Source organism: Scyliorhinus torazame, chromosome 7 (assembly GCF_047496885.1).
Source record: "Scyliorhinus torazame isolate Kashiwa2021f chromosome 7, sScyTor2.1, whole genome shotgun sequence".
In the NCBI taxonomy this organism is placed as follows: Eukaryota; Metazoa; Chordata; class Chondrichthyes; order Carcharhiniformes; family Scyliorhinidae; genus Scyliorhinus; species Scyliorhinus torazame.
The window spans coordinates 160,421,570-160,445,223 of NC_092713.1; the positions used below are offsets into that span (position 1 = coordinate 160,421,570).

The 23,654-nt window shown below is 48.1% G+C and overlaps 1 protein-coding gene across 10 annotated transcripts in view; it reads left to right on the forward strand.

Annotated features, from left to right (window-relative positions):
• The window catches only part of LOC140426646 (retinoic acid receptor RXR-gamma-A-like), a 547,996-nt gene extending 525,067 nt beyond the window's left edge, over positions 1 to 22,929 (forward strand). For all 10 annotated transcript variants that reach the window (XM_072511720.1, XM_072511724.1, XM_072511717.1 and 7 more), the window contains 5 exons: positions 10,874 to 11,003; positions 12,120 to 12,252; positions 14,566 to 14,657; positions 15,474 to 15,579; positions 17,525 to 22,929. In XM_072511720.1, coding sequence (XP_072367821.1) covers positions 10,874 to 11,003; positions 12,120 to 12,252; positions 14,566 to 14,657; positions 15,474 to 15,579; positions 17,525 to 17,672 — 609 coding nt within the window. In that variant the 3' untranslated portion in view covers positions 17,673 to 22,929. The remainder of the gene's footprint in view (positions 1 to 10,873; positions 11,004 to 12,119; positions 12,253 to 14,565; positions 14,658 to 15,473; positions 15,580 to 17,524) is intronic.
• Positions 22,930 to 23,654: the final 725 nt, after the last annotated feature.

Genomic DNA, 23,654 nt, shown 5'->3' on the forward strand with positions numbered 1-23,654 from the left:
GGTCAGGACGGAGTTACAGTGTGAGGTATACCGAGTGTCGCGGGTCAAGACGGAGTTACAGTGTGAGGTATACCGAGTGTCGCGGGTCCAGAAGGAGTTACAGTGTGAGGTATACAGTGTGTCGCGGGTCCAGAAGGAGTTACAGTGTGAGGTATACCGAGTGTCGCGGGTCAGGACGGAGTTACAGTGTGAGGTATGCAGAGTGTCGCGGGTCAGGACGGAGTTACAGTGTGAGGTATACCGAGTGTCGCGGGTCAGGACGGAGTTACAGTGTGAGGTATACAGAGTGTCGCGGGTCAGGACGGAGTTACAGTGTGAGGTATACCGAGTGTCGCGGGTCAGGACGGAGTTACAGTGTGAGGTATACAGTGTGTCGCGGGTCAGGACGGAGTTACAGTGTGAGGTATACAGTGTGTCGCGGGTCAGGACGGAGTTACAGTGTGAGGTATACCGAGTGTTGCGGGTCAGGACGGAGTTACAGTGTGAGGTATACAGTGTGTGTGACAGAGGTCGCCAGCTCACTCCTATGATGTCTTTAAAAGATGAATGACCTTCTTTGTGCAACCAGGATAATCTGCGTCCTCATGTCTCCCACAGCGCCCCTTAATCCAGCCCTCACATCTCCATGGTGATCTGACTTTCACCCTTGTGACCTTGTGAGGTTACAGCACTGGTCAGGCGCTGCCCCCACCCCCCCACCCCCATAATTCCCCCCAGTAGCTCCGGTGCCCCTCAAATGCTCGCTCCCATTCAAACCCACATATGCTAGACTTCATCCCCATCTCACATGGCATGGCTGCCACCTACACCTGTCTCATTGCAGGACAAGCTCAGGCACAACAGGCGTGAGCGGGTAGAATGGCCGGACTGATGCCGGAGCTCAAGACCCTAACTCCATTTGAGCAATGGGCCCTTGAGCTTTCCGGTGACGAGCAGGACCCCTGCTGTGCAGAGGGCGAGGTTGGGGCCAAAGACACAAGTGAGAAGCCTCAACATATGCATCCATGGCACAAGCCTCGCATGAGTGATCTTTCTCCTATCATGTTCCCCTGTCTGCACTAATGCCATCACCCTCCCCTTGCAGGTCAATCAGCAGACCAGCCCAGACCATCCTCCCAGCCCCTGGACACCAGAGTCGAAGGCATCAGGAGGGGATGACAGCATTCCTCCTCGGACTGCAAGGATGACTGGAGGAGTCCCATCACCTTCTGTCCAAGGAAATGGTGCTGTCACTCCAACGCAACAAGGCTAACACTGAGAATGGTGTCCGCAGTGGAGACCTGGGCGCAGGACACATCTCATGTCCCGTACACTGAGGAAAGCAGCACCATAACAGGGACCTTCAGGGAATGCCTGCCAAGGTCATCTCAAGCAACAGGGCGTGCCAGTCAGCAGACCACCTCAACCTCAAAGGCCAGGAAGTTGGAGAATGGTCGCCTGAAGATGTTCCGGCACGGTGGCGCAGTGGTCAGCATTGCTGCCTCACGGCGCTGAGGTCCCAGGTTCGATCCCGGCTCTGGGTCACTGTCCGTGTCGAGTTTGCATGGATTTCGCCCCCACAATCCAAAGATATGCAGGGTAGGTGGATTGACCATGCTAAATTGCCCCTTAATAGGAAAAAATGAATTGGGTAGCCTAAATTTATTTTTTTAAAAGATGTTCCGGCCCATAACCAGAGTAGTGTTCATGACCAACCTGGTTCAACACATTGACGAACAACAGCGGGTGTGAAAGAACCATCAGCCCCGCTCCCAGGTTGAGCTGACTCCAGGTGTCCACCATTTTGATTCCAGAATACACTGCAGGAGGGATCCTGGGGATGAATGTAAAAGTAGCAGGCGGTGAGGAAGACTAACCTAATGGGCATGGGCGAACCTCGGCACAATTAGAGAAAAGTCACCATTGTTGATAACTAGCTAGCAATAAAAATCACTTTGTTCACCCATAAAGTACCTCCACACTGTCATGTCATGGCGCCATGCCCCAGTACCAGCTCAGCATTTCCTCCCTGTGCAGTGTGAGAATAGCAGTGCTATGTCTCTTCCACCTCCCACACTGATAATGCAGGAATGCGCAGGCCACCTAGCCCCACCAACCCCAACACCCAGGACTCTCGTGTGTGCCAGCAGGGGCTGGTTTAGCACAGTGGGCTAAACAGCTGGTTTGTAATGCAGATCAATGCCAGCAGCGCAAATTGAATTCCCGTACCGGCCTCCCTGAACAGGCGCCGGACTGTGGCGACTAGGGGCTTTTCAAAGTAACTTAATTGAAGCCTACTCGTGACAATAAGTGATTATTATTATTATTATTATTCTCGTGTTATGAGGATGTGATCAGTTGAAAATGTGTGAGAGTCTGTCCACCTTGTCAAGGGGTGGTGAACACACTGGGACCCCTGGCCTCGGAGGAGCCAGTAGCGGCTGAGATGTGTTATTCTGCCTCTATCAGCCTCTAAATCACCCTGTTCAGTGGCAGATCACATTTCGCTGTCTGCCAGGCAGGAGTCAGACATTTCGCAGAAGTTAGGATGAGCATCGCTCTAACCTCACCGCAAATCATCATCATTCTCCTGCATCGTCTGGTCAGTCATTTTAGTGCTCTGCTCATGAATGGAGCGACCATGTCAATGACCTCCCGCAGGCCCACATAGTGAGAAGATATGGGATCCCATGTTGGGGGAGGTCTTCGCACCCTAGTACTGGTCGTTACCAAACCGAGATACTATGAGGGTGCCCCTAGCCCTGCACCCATGCGGGCCATGGCCCGAGGTCCTTCCTCCTCCTCCGCGATTTGCCCATCACCGCCCTCCTCGACATCCCCCTCACTTGAGGAGATTCCTCCCTCTCCTCCTGGTCCAGCTAGTCTCCCCACTGAACTGTCCGGTTGTGCAGAGCTCAGAAGACCACTGATGTGTGACACCCTCTGGAGCCTGCAATGCAGGGCTGCCCCTGACCTGTCCAGGCACTGGAACTGCATCTTGAGCCGTCCAATCGTCTTCTCGACCAGCGCACACACTGACACATGAGCCTTATTGTAGCGAGTCTTAATGTGTGTTTATGGTCTCTGCACTGGTATTATCAGCTGCCCCCTGAGTGAGTTCCCCTTGTCCCCGAGGAGCCATCCCTCCAGCAGCTGCTCTCCCACAGAAACAACTGGGATCTGCGAGCATCCCAAGATGCAACTATCATAAACACTTCCCAGGAAATGGACACGTACCTGCATATCATGCACGTCGCGTAGTCACAGTTGAGCTGGACATTGAGTGAGTGGTATCCCTTGTGGATCCTCATGCTGCCATGGGAAACGCAGCATCACATGGGTGCACCCTGCACCTAGGGGATGCCTGCTATGCGGGCAAAGCCCATGCCCTGGCTTCCTGGCTCACCTGGTCGCAGTCCAAGTTTATGTCCATGTGGTCCCTCAAAAATAGCGCATGTTTTTTTAAAAAACATACTTTATTCCAAACGTTCATAACATCAACAGAATATACAGTCCATCAATACATAGTTAACGGTTTGTTCAGTTTTTCTCCTTTAACCCCTTCCCTCCCCCTCCCGCGACAAATAGCTCCTCAAATAAGGTCATGAACGGCTTCTACCGCCCTTGAAACCCTCTTCTGACCCCCTCAACTCGAATTTAATCTTCTCCAGCCAGAGAGTCTTCTCCGGCAATCTCCAACCCGTCCAGCAATTGTCCCACACTTCTCCACCTGGTTCCGCCTCATACAACTTCTTGTAGTACCCCCTGAGCACCACATTTATCTTTTCTGGTCCCGACACCACCTCCCCCCTTCTCCGTCCCCACCTTAAAATCTCCCTAGATGCCACCTGCTACCGCAACTGGTGGGCCAACATATGACTCGCCTTCTCCCCATGCTCATATTGCACCCCCTCACCCTCCACAGCTGCCCCATCACCTTGCCCGTCATCCACCTATCAAACTGCCCCTGCAGCCTCTTCCTCTCTGCCAACAACTCCTTTGCGGTGGCCGGCGAGTATAATAATAATCTTTATTAGTGTCACAATTAGGCTTAAATTAACACTGCAGTGAAGTTATAGGAAGTTATAGGAAGGATGTGGAAGCATTGGAAAGGGTGCAGAGGAGATTTACCAGGATGTTGCCTGGTCTGGAGGGAAGATCTTATGAGGGAAGGCTGAGGGACTTGAGGTTATTTTCTTTAGAAAGAAGAAGGTTAAGAGGTGACTTAATTGAGGCATACAAGATGATCAGAGGATTGGATAGGGTGGACAGTGAGAGCCTTTTTCCTCGGATGGTGATGTCGAGCACGAGGGGACATAGCTTTAAATTGAGGGGAGATAGATATAGGACAGATGTCAGAGGTAGGTTCTTTACTCAGAGAGTAGTAAGGGCGTGGAATGCCCTGCCTGCAACAGTAGTGGACTTGCCAACATTAAGGGCATTTAAATGGTCATTGGATAGACATATGGACAATCAGGGAATAGTGTAGATGGGCTTTAGAGTGGTTTCAAAGGTCGTCGCAACATCGAGGGCCAAAGGGCCTGTACTGCGCTGTAATGTTCTATGTTACTGTGCAAATCTCCTATCCACCTCGACTATATAGTCTAACAGCCGCTGGTGCTCCTCCCTCCTCCTCCTACTTTTAGCAACCTGAAACAAAATAATCTAATCTCGGTCCACTAACTTCAAAGTTTCCCAAAACGTGGCCGCCAACACCTCCCCATTCTGATTAAGCACCACATAATTCCTAATTGTCACCCTCACCTTGTCATTGAATGCCTTATCAGCCTGAAGTCCTCCCCCCCCACCAATGATCAACTGGTGCGAGTCCAGGTCCGGAATCGCTCCCAGTAATCTCTTTGCAAACCCCTCATCGGCCCAGTTAGGCGAGTGCATGTTGACCAACACCACCGGCGTCCCCTCTAACACCCCACTCACTATCACAAACCTCTCCCCTGGGTCTTACACCTCCCTGGCCCCTACAAACCCCATTTTCTTGCTTAATAAAATAGCCACCCCTCTTGACTTCAAATCAAATATCAAATCCCTAGTGAAATATTTGCCCCACCCATCCCTTCCTCAGCCTAACCTGATCCTTAACCGGTGATGTGTCTCCTGCAAAAAAATTGCCTCGGCTCTAAAACCCCTCAGGTGTGCAAAAACCCGTAACCTCTTGACCGATCCATTGAGCCCGCGGACATTGCACGTTACAACTGTAACCGGAGGCCTCCGCCTCCACCCACCTCTATCATCCTCTATCGTCTCCCTTCGATTCTGCCGCGCCCAGTCCCACGCTGAACCGCTCCGCCCATGACCATGCTCATCCTCCAAACCTGCCACGTTGCATTACCCCCTCCCCTCAGCCTGGCCATCGCTTACGACCTCCTTCCCCACCACACTTCCGTTCACTAGCATTGATTGCTAGCGTGGCATCTCCTGCCTGAAGGCCCTCTTGCACACCCTCCCAGCCCAACCTTAGCCTACCAACTGGCCCCAACCCCCCTGAATAACAGCCAAATCACCAACACCACCCAAGGGGCCCCATCAATCACACCCCTGACATGAAAAAGCACAAAATGCACAATACCCTCCTCACCAAAAAACAAAATGTGGGGAAAATCTCTCCCACCGCCCCCCCCCCCCCCCCCCCCCCCCCCCACCACCGGCAACACAAAACAACAGTATCCCACAGCTTTTTGAGACTTAACTCCTCCATCCTGTACGACCCCATAGCTCTCCCCCAACTTGTGGTCCCTTAAAATGTAATTCGATTCCTCCGACATCTCAAAATAATATTCCCGTCCGTCATGCGTTACCCAAAGTCTGGCTCGGTACAACATCCCAAACCAAATCTGTCTTCTGTACAGCACCGCCTTGGCCTTGTTGAAGCCCGCGCGCCTCTTCACCAGCTCCGCGCCAATGTTCTGGTAAATCCGGACTCGATTACCCTCCCATTCACAGACTCGCTTTGCCCCGGCCCAGTTCAGGATCTTCTTCTTCTCCAAAAACATGTGCATCTGCACAATCATCACCCACGGCAGGTCCCCTACTCTTGGCTTCTGCCTCAAGGACCTATGGGCCTTGTCCACCTCTGGAGCCTTATCCAACACCTTCTCCTCCGTCAACCTGGCCAACATCCTCGAAACGTACTTTGTGGCGCACGTTCCCTCCGGCAGACCCACAATCTGCAAATTCTGTAATTCTGTTGTCTGGACCTGTTCTCCTGCTCCTCCACCTACGACTGCAGTGACTTGCATAGAACCCCCAGGGTCATCTCCACTCCAAAGACCCAATCCGGTCACTCTGGTCGGACACCACCTTCTCCACCTCATGGATTGTCGCTCCTTGGGCTTCGAGGCACTGTCCCATCCGATCCGCAAGGAGGTGGCACTGTTCCCTCAATCACCTTCGACCAGTCACTGTGCATCTCTTTCCTCTGCTGTCAATATTCCTCCTTTATGAAGCTCATCAATTGCTCCCTCTGAGGCTTTCCCACCGTCGACGACCCTTCTCCTTCCGTCATTCTCACAATTGGTGCTGCAGCACGAGTCTCCTCCAACTCCTCAGCCAGGTCCTCCACCGTCTTCTGCGATGGCCAGTAGACATGTCAATCCAGGGCAGAACTTCTTCTCTTACACTTTCCGCTCCACCTTTCTGTCGAAACTAACCAGATAACGAGTAAAAAATGCCAACGACAACACCTTCCAGCTGGAGCTGCCCTGTGTGCAACCACTCGCTCCATGGCCGCCACCGGAAGTCTGAAAATGGCGCATCTATGACCTCCCTTATGCACATGTGCGCTGCTGACTGAGGTATGCCGCACAATTCTCCTGTGCAGCCTTGAAGCGAGCTGCTGACATAGCAGTCCAGAGCTGCAGTAACTTTCAGGGCCACAGGCAATGGGTGACCTCTCAGTCAATGTGGTGCCAACTCTTGCATCACCTGGCACAGTGGTCCACCGTCCCCAGGACAGACGCAGTCTTCTCCGGCACAGGGGCAGGTTTAGCACAGTGGGTTAAATAGCTAGCTTGTAATGCAGAACAAGGCCAGCAGCATGGGGTCAATTCCCGTACCAGCCTCCCCGAACAGGCGCTGGAATGTGGCGACTAGGGGCTTTTCACAGTAACTTCATTGAAGCCTACTTGTGGCAATAATGATTATTATTATTATTATTATTATTATTGTTATTATTACAACTGACCTGAAGGTAAGAGGTTCTACATTGGAAAACCCGTGGCTGGTTGTGTCTACTTTGAGGCTCCACCATCTGTGGCCTTGCTGTCGAAAGATTGATGGGCCCTGCTTCCCCCTCCTCTGCAGGTTGCTGGTACTGGCTGCGTACAGCGCACGTCAGTGTCGCTGCTGTTGGCCAATCGCAATCAAAAGAATAGCCAGCTTGACAGGCCCCATGATTCTCCAGAATCAAAAACTGAAAGGAAGAGAACATCAAAGTAAGTGATGAGGAGTCCTAACAATGCCCTGATCTTCAGCTCTTTCAGGATCTGAGACATCCACCCATGCGCATCCCCCATGTGAGCAGTGAGGGTAGTTGAGTGCATTCAATGAAACTGCGTTCTAACCTCATGGGGGAGCCGTCATCCCTTGAACGGGTGACTGATGAGCGAATTTACCGTAACGCCTTGCATTGTGGGGCCATCTGTGTCACCTCTCTATTACATAGATGCTGTGTGAGCCTTGGAGTTCAATGCTTGGTGGCAACGCTTCCAACTATTTTGATCAACATAAATAACCAATTAAACTAAATGAAATAAACTGAGGGACAAATTAAAGGAATGGGCCCTTAAAGGGAAACTGCCTTAAACAAAAAGCAAATCACAAAAATTGGGCACCAATCAGTAGCGCACTCATGCATTGCAGTGCTGACTAAATTGGCAAAATTGATTTATCAAGGAAGGGTCAGAGACCTGATGAGGCAACTGCTTTTCCCTTGTGGTAGATGAGGCACTCCTGATGCATGTGAAGACTGAAATTAGCAGTTCAACCTCTTCCTTAGAGGGCACCCTCGTTCCCCCAGCCCTCTAGGACTGCGGATTAAAGAAGTCTTCCAATTTGAACAGCCAGTCACCCGTGCACTAATCCCTGACAGCCTGACCTGCATAAACAGGGGCCTTGAATTTCCATATAGCTCATACCCTCTGGCTTCACAGTGCTGCCTGAGTGTGGGGGTTCATTCTCACTGCACTTGTCCTCACCCCTATGTGGTGGTCTTCAGGTCTCATGAGACTGGAAACCACCCCTTGTCAGAGTTCCTCACTCTGCCCATGCAGCCTGGCATCTAATGGGAGCCCACACAGGAACCTCTCAGTCGCCCCCTGTGCTGACTATATAGATTCACCTGCTCCCACCCACTTTGCAGCTGCCATTCTGGAAGGCCAATCCCTCAGCGGTGACATCGCCACAAGCCCAGCGAGGAGGACAAGAGAAAGGCTGCCTGCAAACCAGCCACCAGACCCCTTTAAACCTAGAGGCTCACAGCCATGAAGAGCGACCCCCTTCCTCGAGATGCCGATAGTGAACCCCTCCCCCGGCCCTGAGTTTCATTTATCTGAGTCCCCCGTGTCCTCTCCGCTGCCCCCTCTGCCACTGGCACTCGGGAGGGTGATGGTGGCCTGAACGCTCACCTCCAATATCTCCTTCGCAGGTGAGGTCACCAGGTTCTCGTTTTCACACAGCTACTGTAAATTGCACCGGCGACCAATGAATATTCAGTGAGGGGGAAATCCCGGCCGGGAGGGCTCGCTAATAATGAAATGCTAATGCATTTAAATGAGGTTCCCGGTTTTCCGTGGCAGATTTCTCACAATGCCACCAGCAAGTGGCCTGGAAAATCAGCAAACGTGATCCCACCGGTAGGAATCGTGTTTCCCGATTCTCACCGTTTTTGCCACCCACATCGCCGTTCTTGCTGCCAGCTCATGTGGGCTCAATGTTTCCTTCCTTAGAACCCCGACTTTTTAATTTGAAATTCCGTTTCTTTTCAGCCAAACTTTATCTTTTTGAAATTTGCTTACCAGCCCCTTGAGTGAGGAAAAATATGTCCCCCTCCTCCCCCCGTGTCATAGCATCTGTATAGTCTCGCCAATCGCGTGGTACATCGCGAGACCACGCAGATGCCACCACAATGGGTGAATGGACACTGCGCAACAATCGTCGGGTGTTACCTTCCAGTCGGGGAACATCTCAGCAGTCAAGGACATTCAGCCTCCGATCTTTGGGTAAACATTCTCCAAGGTGGCTCATGAGACACACGACAATGCAGAATCGTCAAGCAGAAACTGGTCGCCAGGTTCCGCACGCATGAGGGTGGCCTCAACCGGGATCTTGGGTTCATGTCACATTACATGTAACCCCCCCCCATACTGCCTGGGTTTACAGATTCCTACTAACTGTCCTGGCTTGGGAGAATTCACATCTCGATTACCTGTGATTATCACTCACTCCACTCACACTGTTTCTTCCTGTAAAGACTCACACTCCAACCATTCTTCATATTCCAATCTGTAATTACCTTGCAATTGTGTCTCTCCTGTATATGCTGTGATTGTGAACCTGCCTCTACTTCACCTGATGAAGGAGCAGTGCTCTGAAAGCTTGTACTTTCAAATAAACCTGTTGGCCTTTAACCTGATGTTGTGGGTCTTATTTCTTACTTCTTGACCTTGTAGATCTCACCTGAGCTGCTGGAGTTGATGGGCAACCTTCCTCATTGATGGATGAACGTTGACTGAGGATTTTATTTTTCTTCCCATCTTGCTAGAACTTGGGCATTTCCTGTGAGCAGTGTTGATCCATCCAGGGATTGATGGTGAGCGAGTAGACAGGGGCCCATAGATAGATTTCAGAACATTGGAGAATCTCACTCAGTCTTTGTGATCTGCATACAACTGCTCTCCATCTGTTTTCTCATTCAGCCAAATGTCTTTCATCTCTCTGAGCTCGCATTGGACAGTCCTGCGGATGCTCCAGTAGACATCGGGCTGGAATTGTGACAACTTCTCACTGAAGTAAACCCTGTAGAGATGATGTTTATCCTCCCAGAAGTTACAAGACTACCTTATTATTTTCACCAAACCAATCTTGAGGCGAGAGGCTTCAGGCCCAGTGGATTACACTATATCCGTGCGAGTCACCCAGTCACTGAGCCACAACTGAGTAACTCCTCATTGTCAAACAGAGAGGCTTCCGCCTGTGTCACAGCCTACTGGTTCTAGAATCGGAGAAGGAGGAGGCCATTTTTCCTATCAGGTCTGCACTGGCTCTGCCACAGGAAGACATGAGTCCTGGAGGACTGAAGAATGAAGATCTTGTTTTCACCTTGTTGATGTGTGTGAGATGAAATTATTAAAGAGGCAGCGTGCTCTGGTGAGAAGACTAGGCCTGGAGAAGCTGTCCCCAGCGGCTGAGGTTGTTTTAGGAAATAAGATGAGACTTGAGCAAAAAGAACTGTGCCATTGTGCCCCCTCCCCCGCCCTTTTCCATGTGTCTTTGTCCAGAGCAGATTCTGTCTGTAAACATGAATGATATGAGGCAGAATCCTGTCACCATTCCCAGTTACTGAGTTCAGCCATTAGAGGGTCATCCCACACATCCCCCCCCATCCACAAGAAAGAGACAAGATGTGAGATCCAATCATTTCGGCAACCCCCCCCCCCCACACACACACACACACACCATTTATTTTTATGCACTCTTCAGGCTATGAACTGCTTTCTGTATTTGTTGAGACCCAGAGGCCAGACTCTTCAGTTCTCGGGGGGGGGGGGGGGGTTTAAAAATGCAATAACTGACCAAAATAAAATTCTTTTGTTTTGTTTTTTTGTTGCGCTTGAGTAACACTGAAGTGTCTCTTCATTCTGCCCTTCTCCCTGTCCAGTCCAACGACCCCGTCACCAACATATGCCAGGCTGCGGATAAACAGCTTTTCACCCTGGTCGAGTGGGCCAAGAGAATTCCACACTTCTCCGATCTCCCTCTCGACGATCAAGTCATTCTCCTCCGAGCAGGTGAGCGGATGTTCCAAATCCTTGGAGATTTGTTGCCTTCAGTCCCTATGGCCAGACATTTATATGGTGCTAGGTACAATTAAACGGGTGGTAGAGTCTATGATAGGTTAGAGTGTACATAGGGTGTGGAAGGGGTTTAAATGGGTGGGTAAAGTCTATGATAGGGTAGAGTGTACATGGGGTGCGGAATTAAATGGATGTGTGGAGTCTATGATAGGGTAGAGTGTACATGGGGTGTGGAAGGGGATTAAATGGGTGGGTAGAGTATATGATACAGTAGAGTGTACATGGGGTGTGAAAGGAGATTAAATGTGTGGGTAGTCTATTATAGGGTAAAGTGTACTTGAGGTGTGGAAGGGGATTAACTGGGTGGGTAGAGTGTACATAATCTTTATTAATGTCAAAAGTAGGCTTACATTAACACTGCAATGAAGTTACTGTGAAAAGCCCCTAGTCGCCACACTCAGGCACCTGTTCGGGTACAGAGAGGGAGAATTCAGAATGACCAATTCGTCTAACAAGCACGTCTTTTGGGACTTGTGGGAAGAAACTAGAGCATCCGGAGGAAACCCACGCAGACACGGGGAGAACGTGCAGACTCCGCACAGACGGTTACCCAAGCCGGAAATCAAACCCGGGTTCCTGGTGCTGTGAAGCAGCAGTGCTAACCACTGTGCTACTGTGATGCCGTGGAAGGGGATTAAATGGGTGGGTAGAGTCTATGATAGAGTAGAGTGTACATGGGGTGTGGAAGGGGATTAAATGGGTAGGTAGAGTCTATGATAGGGGAGAGTGTACATGGGGTGCGGAAGGGGATTAAATGGGTGGATAGAGTCTACGATAGGGTAGAGTGTATATGGGGTGTGGAAGGGGAGTAAATGGGTGGATAGAGTCTATGATAGAGTAGAGTGCACATGGGGTGTGGTAGGGGATTAAATGGGTGGGAAGAGTCTATGGTAGGATAGAGTGTACATGGGGTGGGGAAGGGGATTAAACGGTTGGAAATGGTTGACTGGATTGTCTTTGGGAGGGTTTGAACCTCAATGTTGGATGCAGCCATATGCAAAATGGTCTAATCTGTGTGGAGGATCACCTGGTGCTTTTTTCCTTCTGCAGGCTGGAACGAGCTGCTCATCGCCTCATTCTCGCATCGTTCAATCTCAGTGAAGGATGGAATCCTCCTGGCCACAGGACTGCACGTGCATCGCAGTAGTGCCCACAGCGCCGGTGTGGGCTCCATATTCGACAGGTACGGAAACTATGTGTCATTTTATGGCCTTCTCTCCGACCACCTCCTTACACACTGACATTTAGGCCACTCCAAGTGATGGGGTAAGGCAGACCCACAGATTCCAGGAGTCCGTCTTCATTATGTTAAAGACTCGGCAAGGTTAGCAGGAAAGGCTTTGCAGACCAATCCTTGCCCTGAGGTCAATGGATGCTGATCCTGTATGTGAACCATGCCAGATCGGACCCTCCCTTACCCAGGGGTGAAGTAATCAGTTGCCCTTGGTGTTGACTATTATGTAGTGTTGCTGAATGTGTCACATGGATCAATGGGGCTTAATTATCAAAGAGATTAGATTTGCTTTTAAACCATTACCTTTTTTAACAATTGTTATAATCTTAGCGATAACTAGTAATTTTTTTTAAAAACTAATTCTGAAATCCAAGAAAGAAGCTACAATTCCACAATTAAAAACGGAAGAGGAGAAGCATGGCGGCACAGTGGTTAGCACTGCTGCCTCACAGCACCAGGGACCCGGGTTCAATTCTGGCCTTAGGTGACTGTGTGGAATTTTCACTTTCTCCCTGTGTCTGCGTTGGTTTCCTCCGGGTGCTCCAGTTCCATCCCACAGTTCAAAGATGTGCAGGTAAGGTGGATTGGCCAGGCTAAAATTGCCCCTTAGTATCCAAAGATGTGCAGGTTAGTTGGGGTTACAAAGATAGGGTGGGGAGTGGACGAGGTCGGGCGCTCTTTCAGAGGGTTGGTGCAAACTCGATGGACTGAATGGCTTCCTTCTGCACTGTAGATATTCTGTTGTTCACAGAGTATTTATTATATAAGAATCAAGGAAAGCAAACACTAAACTCTACCCTGGCTAACCATAACCCCAGTCTTGCTATAAATGAATTAATTCAGTGGCGGATTCAACTAAGACCAATCTTACAAATTGGCTTGGCAGGTCTGTTCAATATATACATTGTCAAACTCAGTCACAAAAAGTCCTCCAAAAACCCTGTCTCTCATTGTGAAGAATTTCAGCTCTTCCTCTTCTCAAATATAATCCCTCCCGCCAGCTGACTGCAGCGCACAACCAACCCAATGTCCATGGTCATAGACATCATCTGAAATGGCACACGTCTGTAGAATCTACTGCACTCATTCTAGATGGCGTAGGTCCACCAAGATTATCCTGCAGTCAGTGAAACCACTGCAACGAACTATATATTTACTTTTTCTCAGTTTCTGGATCTGGCCTCTGTCTTCTACAACAAGCCAGTTAATTCATGTTTAACGTCAAGTTAGAGTATAGAAGGTTAGCTCAGAAAGCATTTAAAGTTGCTTTGTTTGACTCTTGAACAGTAAACATTCTTCTGTTTTAAACCGTGGTATCTTTAGGCTTCATTCTCTTAGTAAAAACTGGGATTTTCAGATTTCTTCTTTAGCAAAAGAAGTTATGGGTCTCTATCGAGATGGTAAACCAAGATCGTAACACTGCATGTTCTCACTTTTTTCTTCATCTCTTCAATCTGTGAACTGTGATGCCCCGGTGTCTGAGGCATTTGAACGGATAGGTTCCTCCTTATTCCATTGAATTCATAGAATCCTGACAGTTCAGAGGAGGCCATTCAGCCCATCAAGTCTGCACCGACTCTCCGAAAGAGCACCCATTACCCCAACCTATCCTTGTAGCACCGCACATTGATCATGACCAATCCACCCAACCTGCACAACTTTGGACTGTGGGAGGAAACTAGAGCACACAGAGGAAACCTACGCAGACACAAGGCGAATGGACAAACTCCACACAGGCAGTCACGCAAGGCCAGCTTCTTGATACTGTCAGGCAGTAGTGCTAACCACTGTGCTGCCCTTTGTGGCTGGTCATCTTGGTATCAGCTCAATGGAAACTCTCGTTCTGATCATATTTCCAGCCAACAGGAGTCCATTCATTGCAGCCTCCCCTTGCAGCCTGGCTGAGAACTCAATGTAGTCTAAATTCAGTCCTACGTTTAACTAACCTGTGATGTTGCGCACCTTCTCGTCTCCTCCTCCCCACCCCCCCTCCCCGCGTAGAACTCCCACCAACAATGTGTATTCATACAGCAGAGAGAGGGATGAAGAGCAATGTTCCCTTCTACCCTGTGTAATCAGCCACATAACCCACAATGAAGCAGACAGGCCATACTCAGCAAAGAACATTTGGAAAGGCAGCTTGATATAGTGGTTTGAGAATGAATTCCTGACCTTAAAGACAAAGGCATGACCACAGTGCTGAAGCAAACATGGAGCAAGTTTGAGACAATAACTGCTTTTCCTTTCTATGTGCCCGGATAGAGTTCTGACCGAATTAGTTTCGAAGATGAAAGACATGCAAATGGACAAGACCGAGCTGGGGTGCCTGAGAGCCATCGTTCTCTTCAATCCAGGTGCAGCCTATATCATGACGTGCTAGTGTGGGGTCCGTTGGCAGAGAGATCTGAGCCGAAGCAGACTGGAATAATGCTAACTCTACATCAGGACTTTATTCTCTGTAACTGATAGGAACAAGCTTTCACAATCCATTGAACCACTCATTCAGCTTTCAATGCAGACATCACACTAACACTCAAAAATACCCTTAACATCCACATGAGCACGATTCGGTAGCTGGACTGAACCTCCAGGTGGACTAATTGTCAAACACTGGGTTCAGGTATTTCTGGGAATGTTTGAACTCAATATAAGTACCAAGTACAGTGGGAGCGAATGGGAGAAGTTCTATTGAATTTCTGTACACAGAGAGTGAGTTATTTATTGGAATTCTATATTATAGAAATTAACAGTAGGAGGTTCAACTGATTGGAATTCTAAACAGTGGAAATGAAAGACAAGGATTTATTCATTAGAGTGTGCTCTGTAATGAGATTGAACTTCAGGAGGGGCTGGTTTAGCACACTGGGCTAAATCGCTGGCTTTTAAAGCAGACCAAGGTAGGCCAGCAGCACGGTTCAATTCCCGTACCAGCCTCCCCGAACAGGCGCCGGAATGTGGCGACAAGGGGCTTTTCACAGTAACTCCATTGAAGCCTACTTGTGACAATAAGCGATTTTCATTTCAGGAGGTTTATTCACCAGATATCTGTCCATTGGCAATGAATGTGACGGGTTTGGTCTGTCAGACTCTGTACGTTGTGGATACCTATATTTTAGCTGTAACGTTAATGCTCCTAAAGTGAACGTGAATATTTTCCACATCCTGTTTAGATGCTAAAGGCTTATCAAACCCGGGGGAAGTGGAATCTCTGAGGGAAAAGGTGTATGCATCACTCGAGGCATTTACAAAACACAAATACCCTGACCAACCTGGCAGGTAAGGAACTGTGTGCGACTGGGACCACAGACTGTATGGGTCAGTGTGTGGGCCTGTATGGATCAGTGTGTGGGCTTGTATGGGTCAGTATGTGGGCCTGTATGGGTCAGTGTGTGGGCCTGTATAGGTCAGTGTGTGGGCCTGTATGGGTCAGTGTGTGGGCCTGTATGGGTCTGAGTGTGGGCCTGTTTCTATTTGTGGCTGTATCTTTGTGACCTTTGCATCTGTCTCTACACCTGCCTCTGGCAGTGTTTCTGTGCCTGTCTCTGTATATCTGTTTTTCTAACTGAACCCAGTGCTGGCCGCACTTTGGAGTGTTTGCCTATATATTGAGAGAACAAATCTCTGCACCAGCATCCTGTCCCCTGTCACCAAACTGAGAATAGCTTGTGGTCCCTCCCATTTGTTGTTCTGGTAGGATTCCACACTGAGGAAATATTGGAGCCAAAGCAGTTACAAGGACAGTTTACATTGACTTGGCTGTATTCCCATGAATAAAGTGCCAAACTAATTGAAATGTTTAAGTTATTAAAGGAGTTGGTAGGATAGATAAGTAGAAAGTATTTCCCCTGGTGGACGATGCAAGGGACTGAGATAATTTAGGCCATGGGTTTATGCTACAAAGCACCAGGTGTTTATGAACAGCCAGTGTTTATGATTTGACTCAATCTAGGGCCATTTGGCACATTGAGTATGCACTGACCCTCTGAAAGAGCATATTACCTAGGCCCAATCCCCCACCCTATCCCCGTAACCCCACCTAGGGGCAATTTAGCACGGCCAGTCCACCTAACCTGCACATCTTTGGACTGTGGGTGGAAACTGGAGCACCCGGAGGAAACCTACGCAGAAGAACGTACAAATTCCACACAGATAGTCACCCAAGGCTGGAGTCGAAACTGGATCCCTGGCACTGTGAGGCAGCAGTGCTAACCACTGTGCCACCAAATGGCCCCACCTTGCTAGTGGTTTTCGCCTGAATTATAGAGTCTGACAACATGGTCCATGATATTTTTGGGGGACTAGTGATCGGTGGCATGGAGGAACTCCAGCAGATAAGCAAAATTTCCACAGAAGTTGAGGAGAAATTCCTGGGGAATTCCCAGTAATGGCCATTTTCCCTACTTCTGGAGTGGAAATTGGGCAGCCTGTGTGTGCCCCAGTGAGTCAGATCACAAAAGGAGCATAGAGTTTTACAGCACAGAAAGAGGTCCTTCGATCCATCATGTCTGTGCCGGCCATCAAGCACCTCACTACTCTAATTCCATTTTTCAGTCTTGTGTGCTTTGGCATTTCAAGTGCTCAACTAAATACTTCTTAAATGTTGTGAGGGTTCCCACTTCTACCAGCCTTTCAGGAAGAGAGTTCCAGGTTCCCTCTGGGTGAAAAATCTTTTCCTCAAATTCCGTCTAAACTTCCTGCCACTGACCTTAAATGTATGCCCCCTCGTTATTGATCCCTCTACTAAGTGGAAAGGTTTCACCCTATCCATCCTATCTACATCCTCAGAATTTTGTACACCCCACTCGGGCCCCCCCCCCCCCCCCCCCTCAGTCTTTTCTGCTCCAAGGAAAACAACTCCAGCCTAACTGGCTTCTCTTGACAGCTGAAATGCTCTAGCCCAGACAACATCCTGGTGAATCTCCTCTGCGCCCTTTCTCATGCAGTCACACCCTTCCTATAATGTGCCGACCAGAGCTGCACACACAGTACTCTAGCTATGGCTGAATGAGTGTTTTAAACAGCTCCATTATATACTGTATCCCCCAAGATAGCCTGAGAGATGTCTGGCTAATTTGCAATGAGGTGAACCAGCATTGACTGCTTTGACATGACTCTCAGGAGCCTGTTTCACAGATTGACCGCTGGCTCGGGGGTAGTGTTTGTTGCTGTTACTCTTTGTTGAGGGGGTGAATGACATGGTGTTTTCCTGCTTCTCTCCCAGGTTTGCAAAGCTGCTCCTGCGACTTCCGGCTCTCCGATCGATCGGACTCAAGTGCCTCGAGCACCTATTCTTCTTCAAGCTGATTGGCGACACCCCTATTGACACCTTCCTCATGGAGATGCTGGAGGCCCCACACCAAATGACATGATTCGATTCTCCATGCTCCCTACTTTCTAAATGTCAAATTTGTAAATATTTCGCTAATTGTGTGAATAGAATTGATATAATGTCATCCGTCTAACTTGTAAAACAACACATATTTTGTATCTTGAACAAGCACAGAACAGCAATTATTTGTTAGTTTGTACAGGGAATTTATAAAAAAAACGCTTATCGGAAGAATTTTAGATTAAAATTCTATTCAGTGAAGAATAAATCAGGTTTATAAATCGGGATGCAGTACCTCTCTCACACTTCCATTCTCACAATCATTTGCTCGTTCTTAGTCAACCTCTGGCCCTGGCACTTGTGAACAGGGACAGTGGTCTGAGCGAGTGCCTCTATTACAGAGCCTGTACCTCTCCGTGGGCCCAATGGGAAACTGGAAATCACGCTGGGGCGATTACCTCTCTCACGCTCCTAGCAGGCAAGCGCACATTCAGAATATAGGTCCTTACAAGCCAATCGTGCTGTATGAAGCCTGTTTTAAAGGGACTCTTTACCCCCCGCCCGCCAAAACATAAAATGACCTTCAGATACGAGTCGTGGTTAAGCTTCTTTATTTTAAAAATGCGTAAATCACACTGACTATGCGTATTCCAGGTGACACTGTGACAAATTAACTCCACTCCTTTCTCCTCTGAGGAACAATGCTCCCGATTTCAGGCCTGAAGATGAAGATTTTGACTCTTCAAATTTTACATTTTAATATTGAAGAAGATGCAGTCCTCAGTCCGAAGCAATTCTTCACCTTTGTCCTGGATTTGGAGAACATCCAGTCAATGGTCAGGTGGTAGCACAGGCTATCACAGGTAGAATGAAGGGGAATAGGGAATATTGGAAGTGATGCTTTCACACAGTAGGTCATTAAAGCATGCAGCTAGTGAGGCACGGTCTGATTCTAGAGGGAGTTGGGAAAGGATTTGAAGAGCAGGGATGTAAAAGGAAATGGGTCAGAGTGAAAGAATGGGATTGAAATCGATGGAACAAGTTGAAGAGCTAACACGAGCACTGCCCAATGGACAGAATGTCCTCCTGTAACCCATTTTTGTTCATCTTTGGGATATGAGCATTGCTGGCAAGATTGCCATATATTGTCCATCCATAGTTGCCCTGAAATGATATCATGGAGAGGTTTGCTAGACCATTTCACAGGGGCAGTTAAGAGTCAACCTCATTGCTGTGGGTCTGGAGTCACATACAGTCCAGTCCAGGTAAAGACGGCAGATTTCCTTCCCTAAAGGACATGTGTGACCTGCTGGATTTTTCTCACAATCCAAAACTTCATGGTCACTTTTACCGATGTCAGCTTTTAATTCCACGTTTTCTTTTTGAACTGAATTGATATTCTTAAGGTGCTGTGGTGGGATTTGAACTTGCCTTCTCTGGGTTATTGACATTTTTCCCATTGTTCGTAAATAGAGGTGTAGAAGTCAACGCTCAGCTGCCTGAAATGCACTAAAAAGCCGAATTGTAGCTTCAAATTGTTTGGACTGATATTTTACATTGCACTCTCTCAGAGATTCATCTATGTTTGTGCAAATCATAGGTCATTAAAAAAAAAAGTTCCAGTCTTATTTCCATTCTAGGTCCACACTTTGGCACCTCCGACTTAAGGTTTACTGGCTCCCCACTCACTGTGTTGGCTACAGCAGCCACATCTGCAGATCCAGCTGTAACTTCCTTCCACCCAATATCTCTGTTACTATCCGCTATTCTTCCAGCTGCACACTGCCTCCATTCCCTCCTCATTCACCACCCTACCCCACCCCCGGAGTCAGTGGCCGAGCCCTACCCATCTGTCCCTATCACCCATGTCCAGAACCCTCTCCCCAACTCTCACAGTCTTGCCTTGTTCCTCACCCTCTTCAGAAACTTCAGAACAACTTAGACTAGGATTTCCTTCACCTCTTCTCCATTAGCTAACTTTGTCCTTCTAGGTGGTAAAGGTCGTGGGTTTGGAAAGCGCTGTTGGAGGAACCTTGGTGAATTGCTGCAGTGCAACTTGTAGTTGATACACACTGCTGCCACTGTGCGTCGGTGGTGGGGGGAAAGAATATTTACGGTGGTGGTTAGGTATCAGTAAAGTGGGCTACTTTGTCCTGGATGGTATTGAGCTTCTTGAGTGTTGTTGGAGCTGCACAGCCTTGCAAGTGGAGAGTATTCCATTACTTGTGCTTTGTAGATGGTGAACAGGCTTTGGGGAGTCAGGAGGTGAGTTACTCGCTGCAGGATTCCCAGCCTTTGACCTGCTCTTGTAGCCACAGTATTTATATGGTGAGTCCAGTTCAGTTCCACCACTGTTCATGACTGGATGCAGCAGGACTGCAGACTTAGATCTGATCTATTGGTTGTGGGATCGCTTTCGCTGTGTCTATTGCATGCTGCTTCTGCTATTTGACATGCAAACAGCCCTGTGTGAATTGTAGCAATTCCCTCGGGCGTAGCTGGTTGAGAGTTATATAGAAAGATTAGGAATGAGATGTTTAAAGTGATTTGTTAGGGTAGATAGAGAGAAGCGGAAGGAATGAAAATCGCTTATTGTCACAAGTAGGCTTCAAATGAAGTTACTGTGAAAAGCCCCTAGTCGCCACATCCCGGCGCCTGTTCGGGAAGGCTGGTACGGGAATTGAACCGTGCTGCTGGCCTGCCTTGGTCTGCTTTAAAAGCCAGCGATTTAGCCCAGTGAGCTAAACCAGCCGTTCAGAACAAGGGGGCCTTACCTAAAAATTCAGTGGTGTTATCAGGAAGATCATCTTCGCACAAAGGATAGAAGAATCCTGGAAATCTCCCTATGGATTCTGAGGCTCGATAAGAGCTATTGAGACTGAGATCAAAAGATTGTCAGGCAAGGCTATCGCGAATGTGAATCAAAGACGAGTAAATGGAATTGAGGTACAGAACATTTTGTGATCCAGTTGAATGGTAAGGCAAACTCAAGGGGCCGTGTGTGGCTTCCTCCTCATCTGGATCGAGAATGAACCAGGGCAGTTTGCTCCACTTCATAACGGAAGCTGTATTTGGACATTAAATCCTTTTTTTGAAAGTAGAGTGATACTCTGTTTAGAGTTGGAGCTCAATTGATTTTAGCAAGAGGACAGAAATTCAAATATTCGCTTGGTGCTGCATAACTTGATTATTGCTGAAAAGAGAGGTATGTGCCGAAGCTTTTCATCTTACGCTTATCAGGACAAAGACAAGAATACCAAATTTCAAACAGTCACAACAATTTACACAACTGGAGTTAAGGTGCCCAGATTTTGCAAGGGTGCTGATTGGATGGAATGTTGACTCTGATTAGCTGAGGCATTGCCATGGAGAAAGCAAAGGGGACGATGGGCTTCCCATGCGCCCTTGGCAAAATCTGGGCACCTTTTCTCCTGTAGTTTAAATTGTCATGATTGTTTGAAATTTAGTATTCTTGTGTTTGTCCGGATGAGTGTAGGATGAAAAGCTTCGACAACATATCTCTCTTCAGCAATATGCCAACATATTGTCTCACGTCAAAGGCGATCATTCACAATCACAGTAAGTTAAAGCAGCAATATATTGCTGGTCAATGCACTCCTTTACTTTACTGGCCACTCAGCCTGTGTTTCCAATATCTAATATGGGTCTTAAGGAGTCAGAAAGCTCCTGGGGTGGCATGGTGGCACAGTGGTTAGCACTGCTGCCTCACAGTGCCAGGGTCCCGGGTTCGATTCTGACCTCGGGTGGCTGTGTGGAATTTGCACTTGCTCCCCTCCTCTGGGTTTCCTCCGGGTGCTCCGGTTTCCTCCCACAGTCCAAAGATGTGCAGGTTAGGTGGACTGGCCATGCTAAATTGGTACTGGGTGGTGTTACAGGGATGGTGTTGAGTTTGGGCCTAGCTAGGGTGCTGTTTCAGAGGGCTGGTGCAGACTCGATGGGCCAAATGGCCTCCTTCTGCACTGTAGGGATTCTAAGAGAGATGCGGCATTGGCCCGATGTGCATCTCTATCCTGTTGTCAGGGAATCAGTAGGTGTCCAGAGTGTCCGACAATCCGGTTTGGACATCCCAATCTCTTTCCTCCCACCTTTTCTCCTCAATATCTCCCTGCTCCTCCAGCTTCACACACTGAATCCTTCTTCAGTTATAGATCTTCCAGCATGCAAGCCCATCTGAACCCTCGCCAGGGGTGGCCACTACTCCCTATGTGAACTCGGGCAATAAATAGCGATGGGCTTTTCAACCACAGGAAGCCTCGTTTACCACCAGGAACAACTGCTCCATTCTTTAAAGCTGCATAACTTTAGTTGGATCTTTGCATACTGGAAGGCTGCCACATTTAACATGACATAGCACTCTGGGCATTACAGCTCCTAACCACAGACTACATGTTCATACCCACTCATGGAGCAGGACCTCAGCGCCACTCCACATGTATGCCTGAATGTTATTTTTGGTAATTGTGCTATAGCTCTTTAAACTGCATTGCCTGTATATTTTATATATAATAATGTATACATTTATAGTGTCTAGTTTAATTCCTAGTAATTCACTATTGAGAAATTGTCTCTAAAAGAACATATTGCACCAGTTCTAAGGTGACGTGTAACTTTTGGTCTTCAGTCAGTATCACCCATGATTCTCATTGCCTGGCACAGGAACTCAGAATTTCATTGATAAAGAAATAAACAAATGCACTGTATATGTGAGTGTATGTCCATATATATTGTATGCATATATACATACATGCATATGTGTGTATGTATATACGTAGAGAGAGAGTGAATGTGCAAGAAGCGACTCAACAGTGTATAACGGGCAGGTACAGGGGAATCTGCCCATCTCCAAGCCCTCCACTACCAAAGCCCTCCACTACCGTTGGATCTTTGCCCAGTGTTTTCAGCACCTGGCTCTGTGTAGCTCAACTGCGCACTGCATTTGTGTGTGTTGGGGGGGGGGGGGGGGCAAAGGTTGCAGAGGCTGACACAGTTTCTCTTCAGCTGAACAAATGGTTATATTTTTGTACTGTACAAATGCAATGCTGCAAATTAGCTCCAAGACGCACTGCCCTCGTCAACAGAGTCACACTGTAAAATGAAGCCTTCTGTCGCCAAAACGCCCATTTGGAGGAGTGCATTCTGTTGCCATCTGTCTTCGAACTGTTCTGCAGCACCTTTACAGCTTTGGTATTAAACCCTCCTTGAGCAACAAGAAAAATGCTAACTCTTTCATCTGTAATTGTTTTTTCTGTAAATACACTGTTTCAATTCATGCTCAATGTGTGGTGTGTAAGTTTTTGTTTGTTCATCATGGTCGAGGTTACTACATAACTGCAGAGTTATAGTGTGTGATGTTACATCAAATTTTATAGCACTCCCCAAAAATAACTGGTCTCGGGCAATGTTCGTGCTGTACTTGAGATTCCTCCCAACTTATTTCATCTCACGCCCAGCATATCATTAATTTATTTTATCCCTTATGTTTCATTGGCCTCTCCTTAAATGTATGAGTAAACTACCCCATGAGGTAGCCAGTTCCACATTCTAACCAGTCTCCAGTGAAGCAGTTTCTTAATTCCTTATTAATAATAATCTTTATTATTGTCACAAGTAGGCTTACATTAACACTGCAATGAAGTTACTGTGAAAATCCCCTAGTTGCCACACTCAGGCGCCTGTTCGGGTACACAGTGGGAGAATTCAGAATGTCCAATTCACCTAACAAGCACGTCTTTCAGGACTTGTGGGAGGAAACCGGAGCACCCGGAGGAAACCCACGGGGAGAACTTGCAGACTCCACACAGTGACCCAGGTGGACAAAGTGGTCAAGAAAGCATATAGAATGTTTTCCTTTATTGGGCAAGGTATTGAATACAAAAGCAGGGATGTAATGATGGGGCTGTACAAAATACTGGTTAGGCCACAATTTGAGCTTTGTGGAAAGTTCTGGTCACCACATTGCAGGAAGGACATGATTGCTCTGGAGAAACTGCAGAGGAGATTT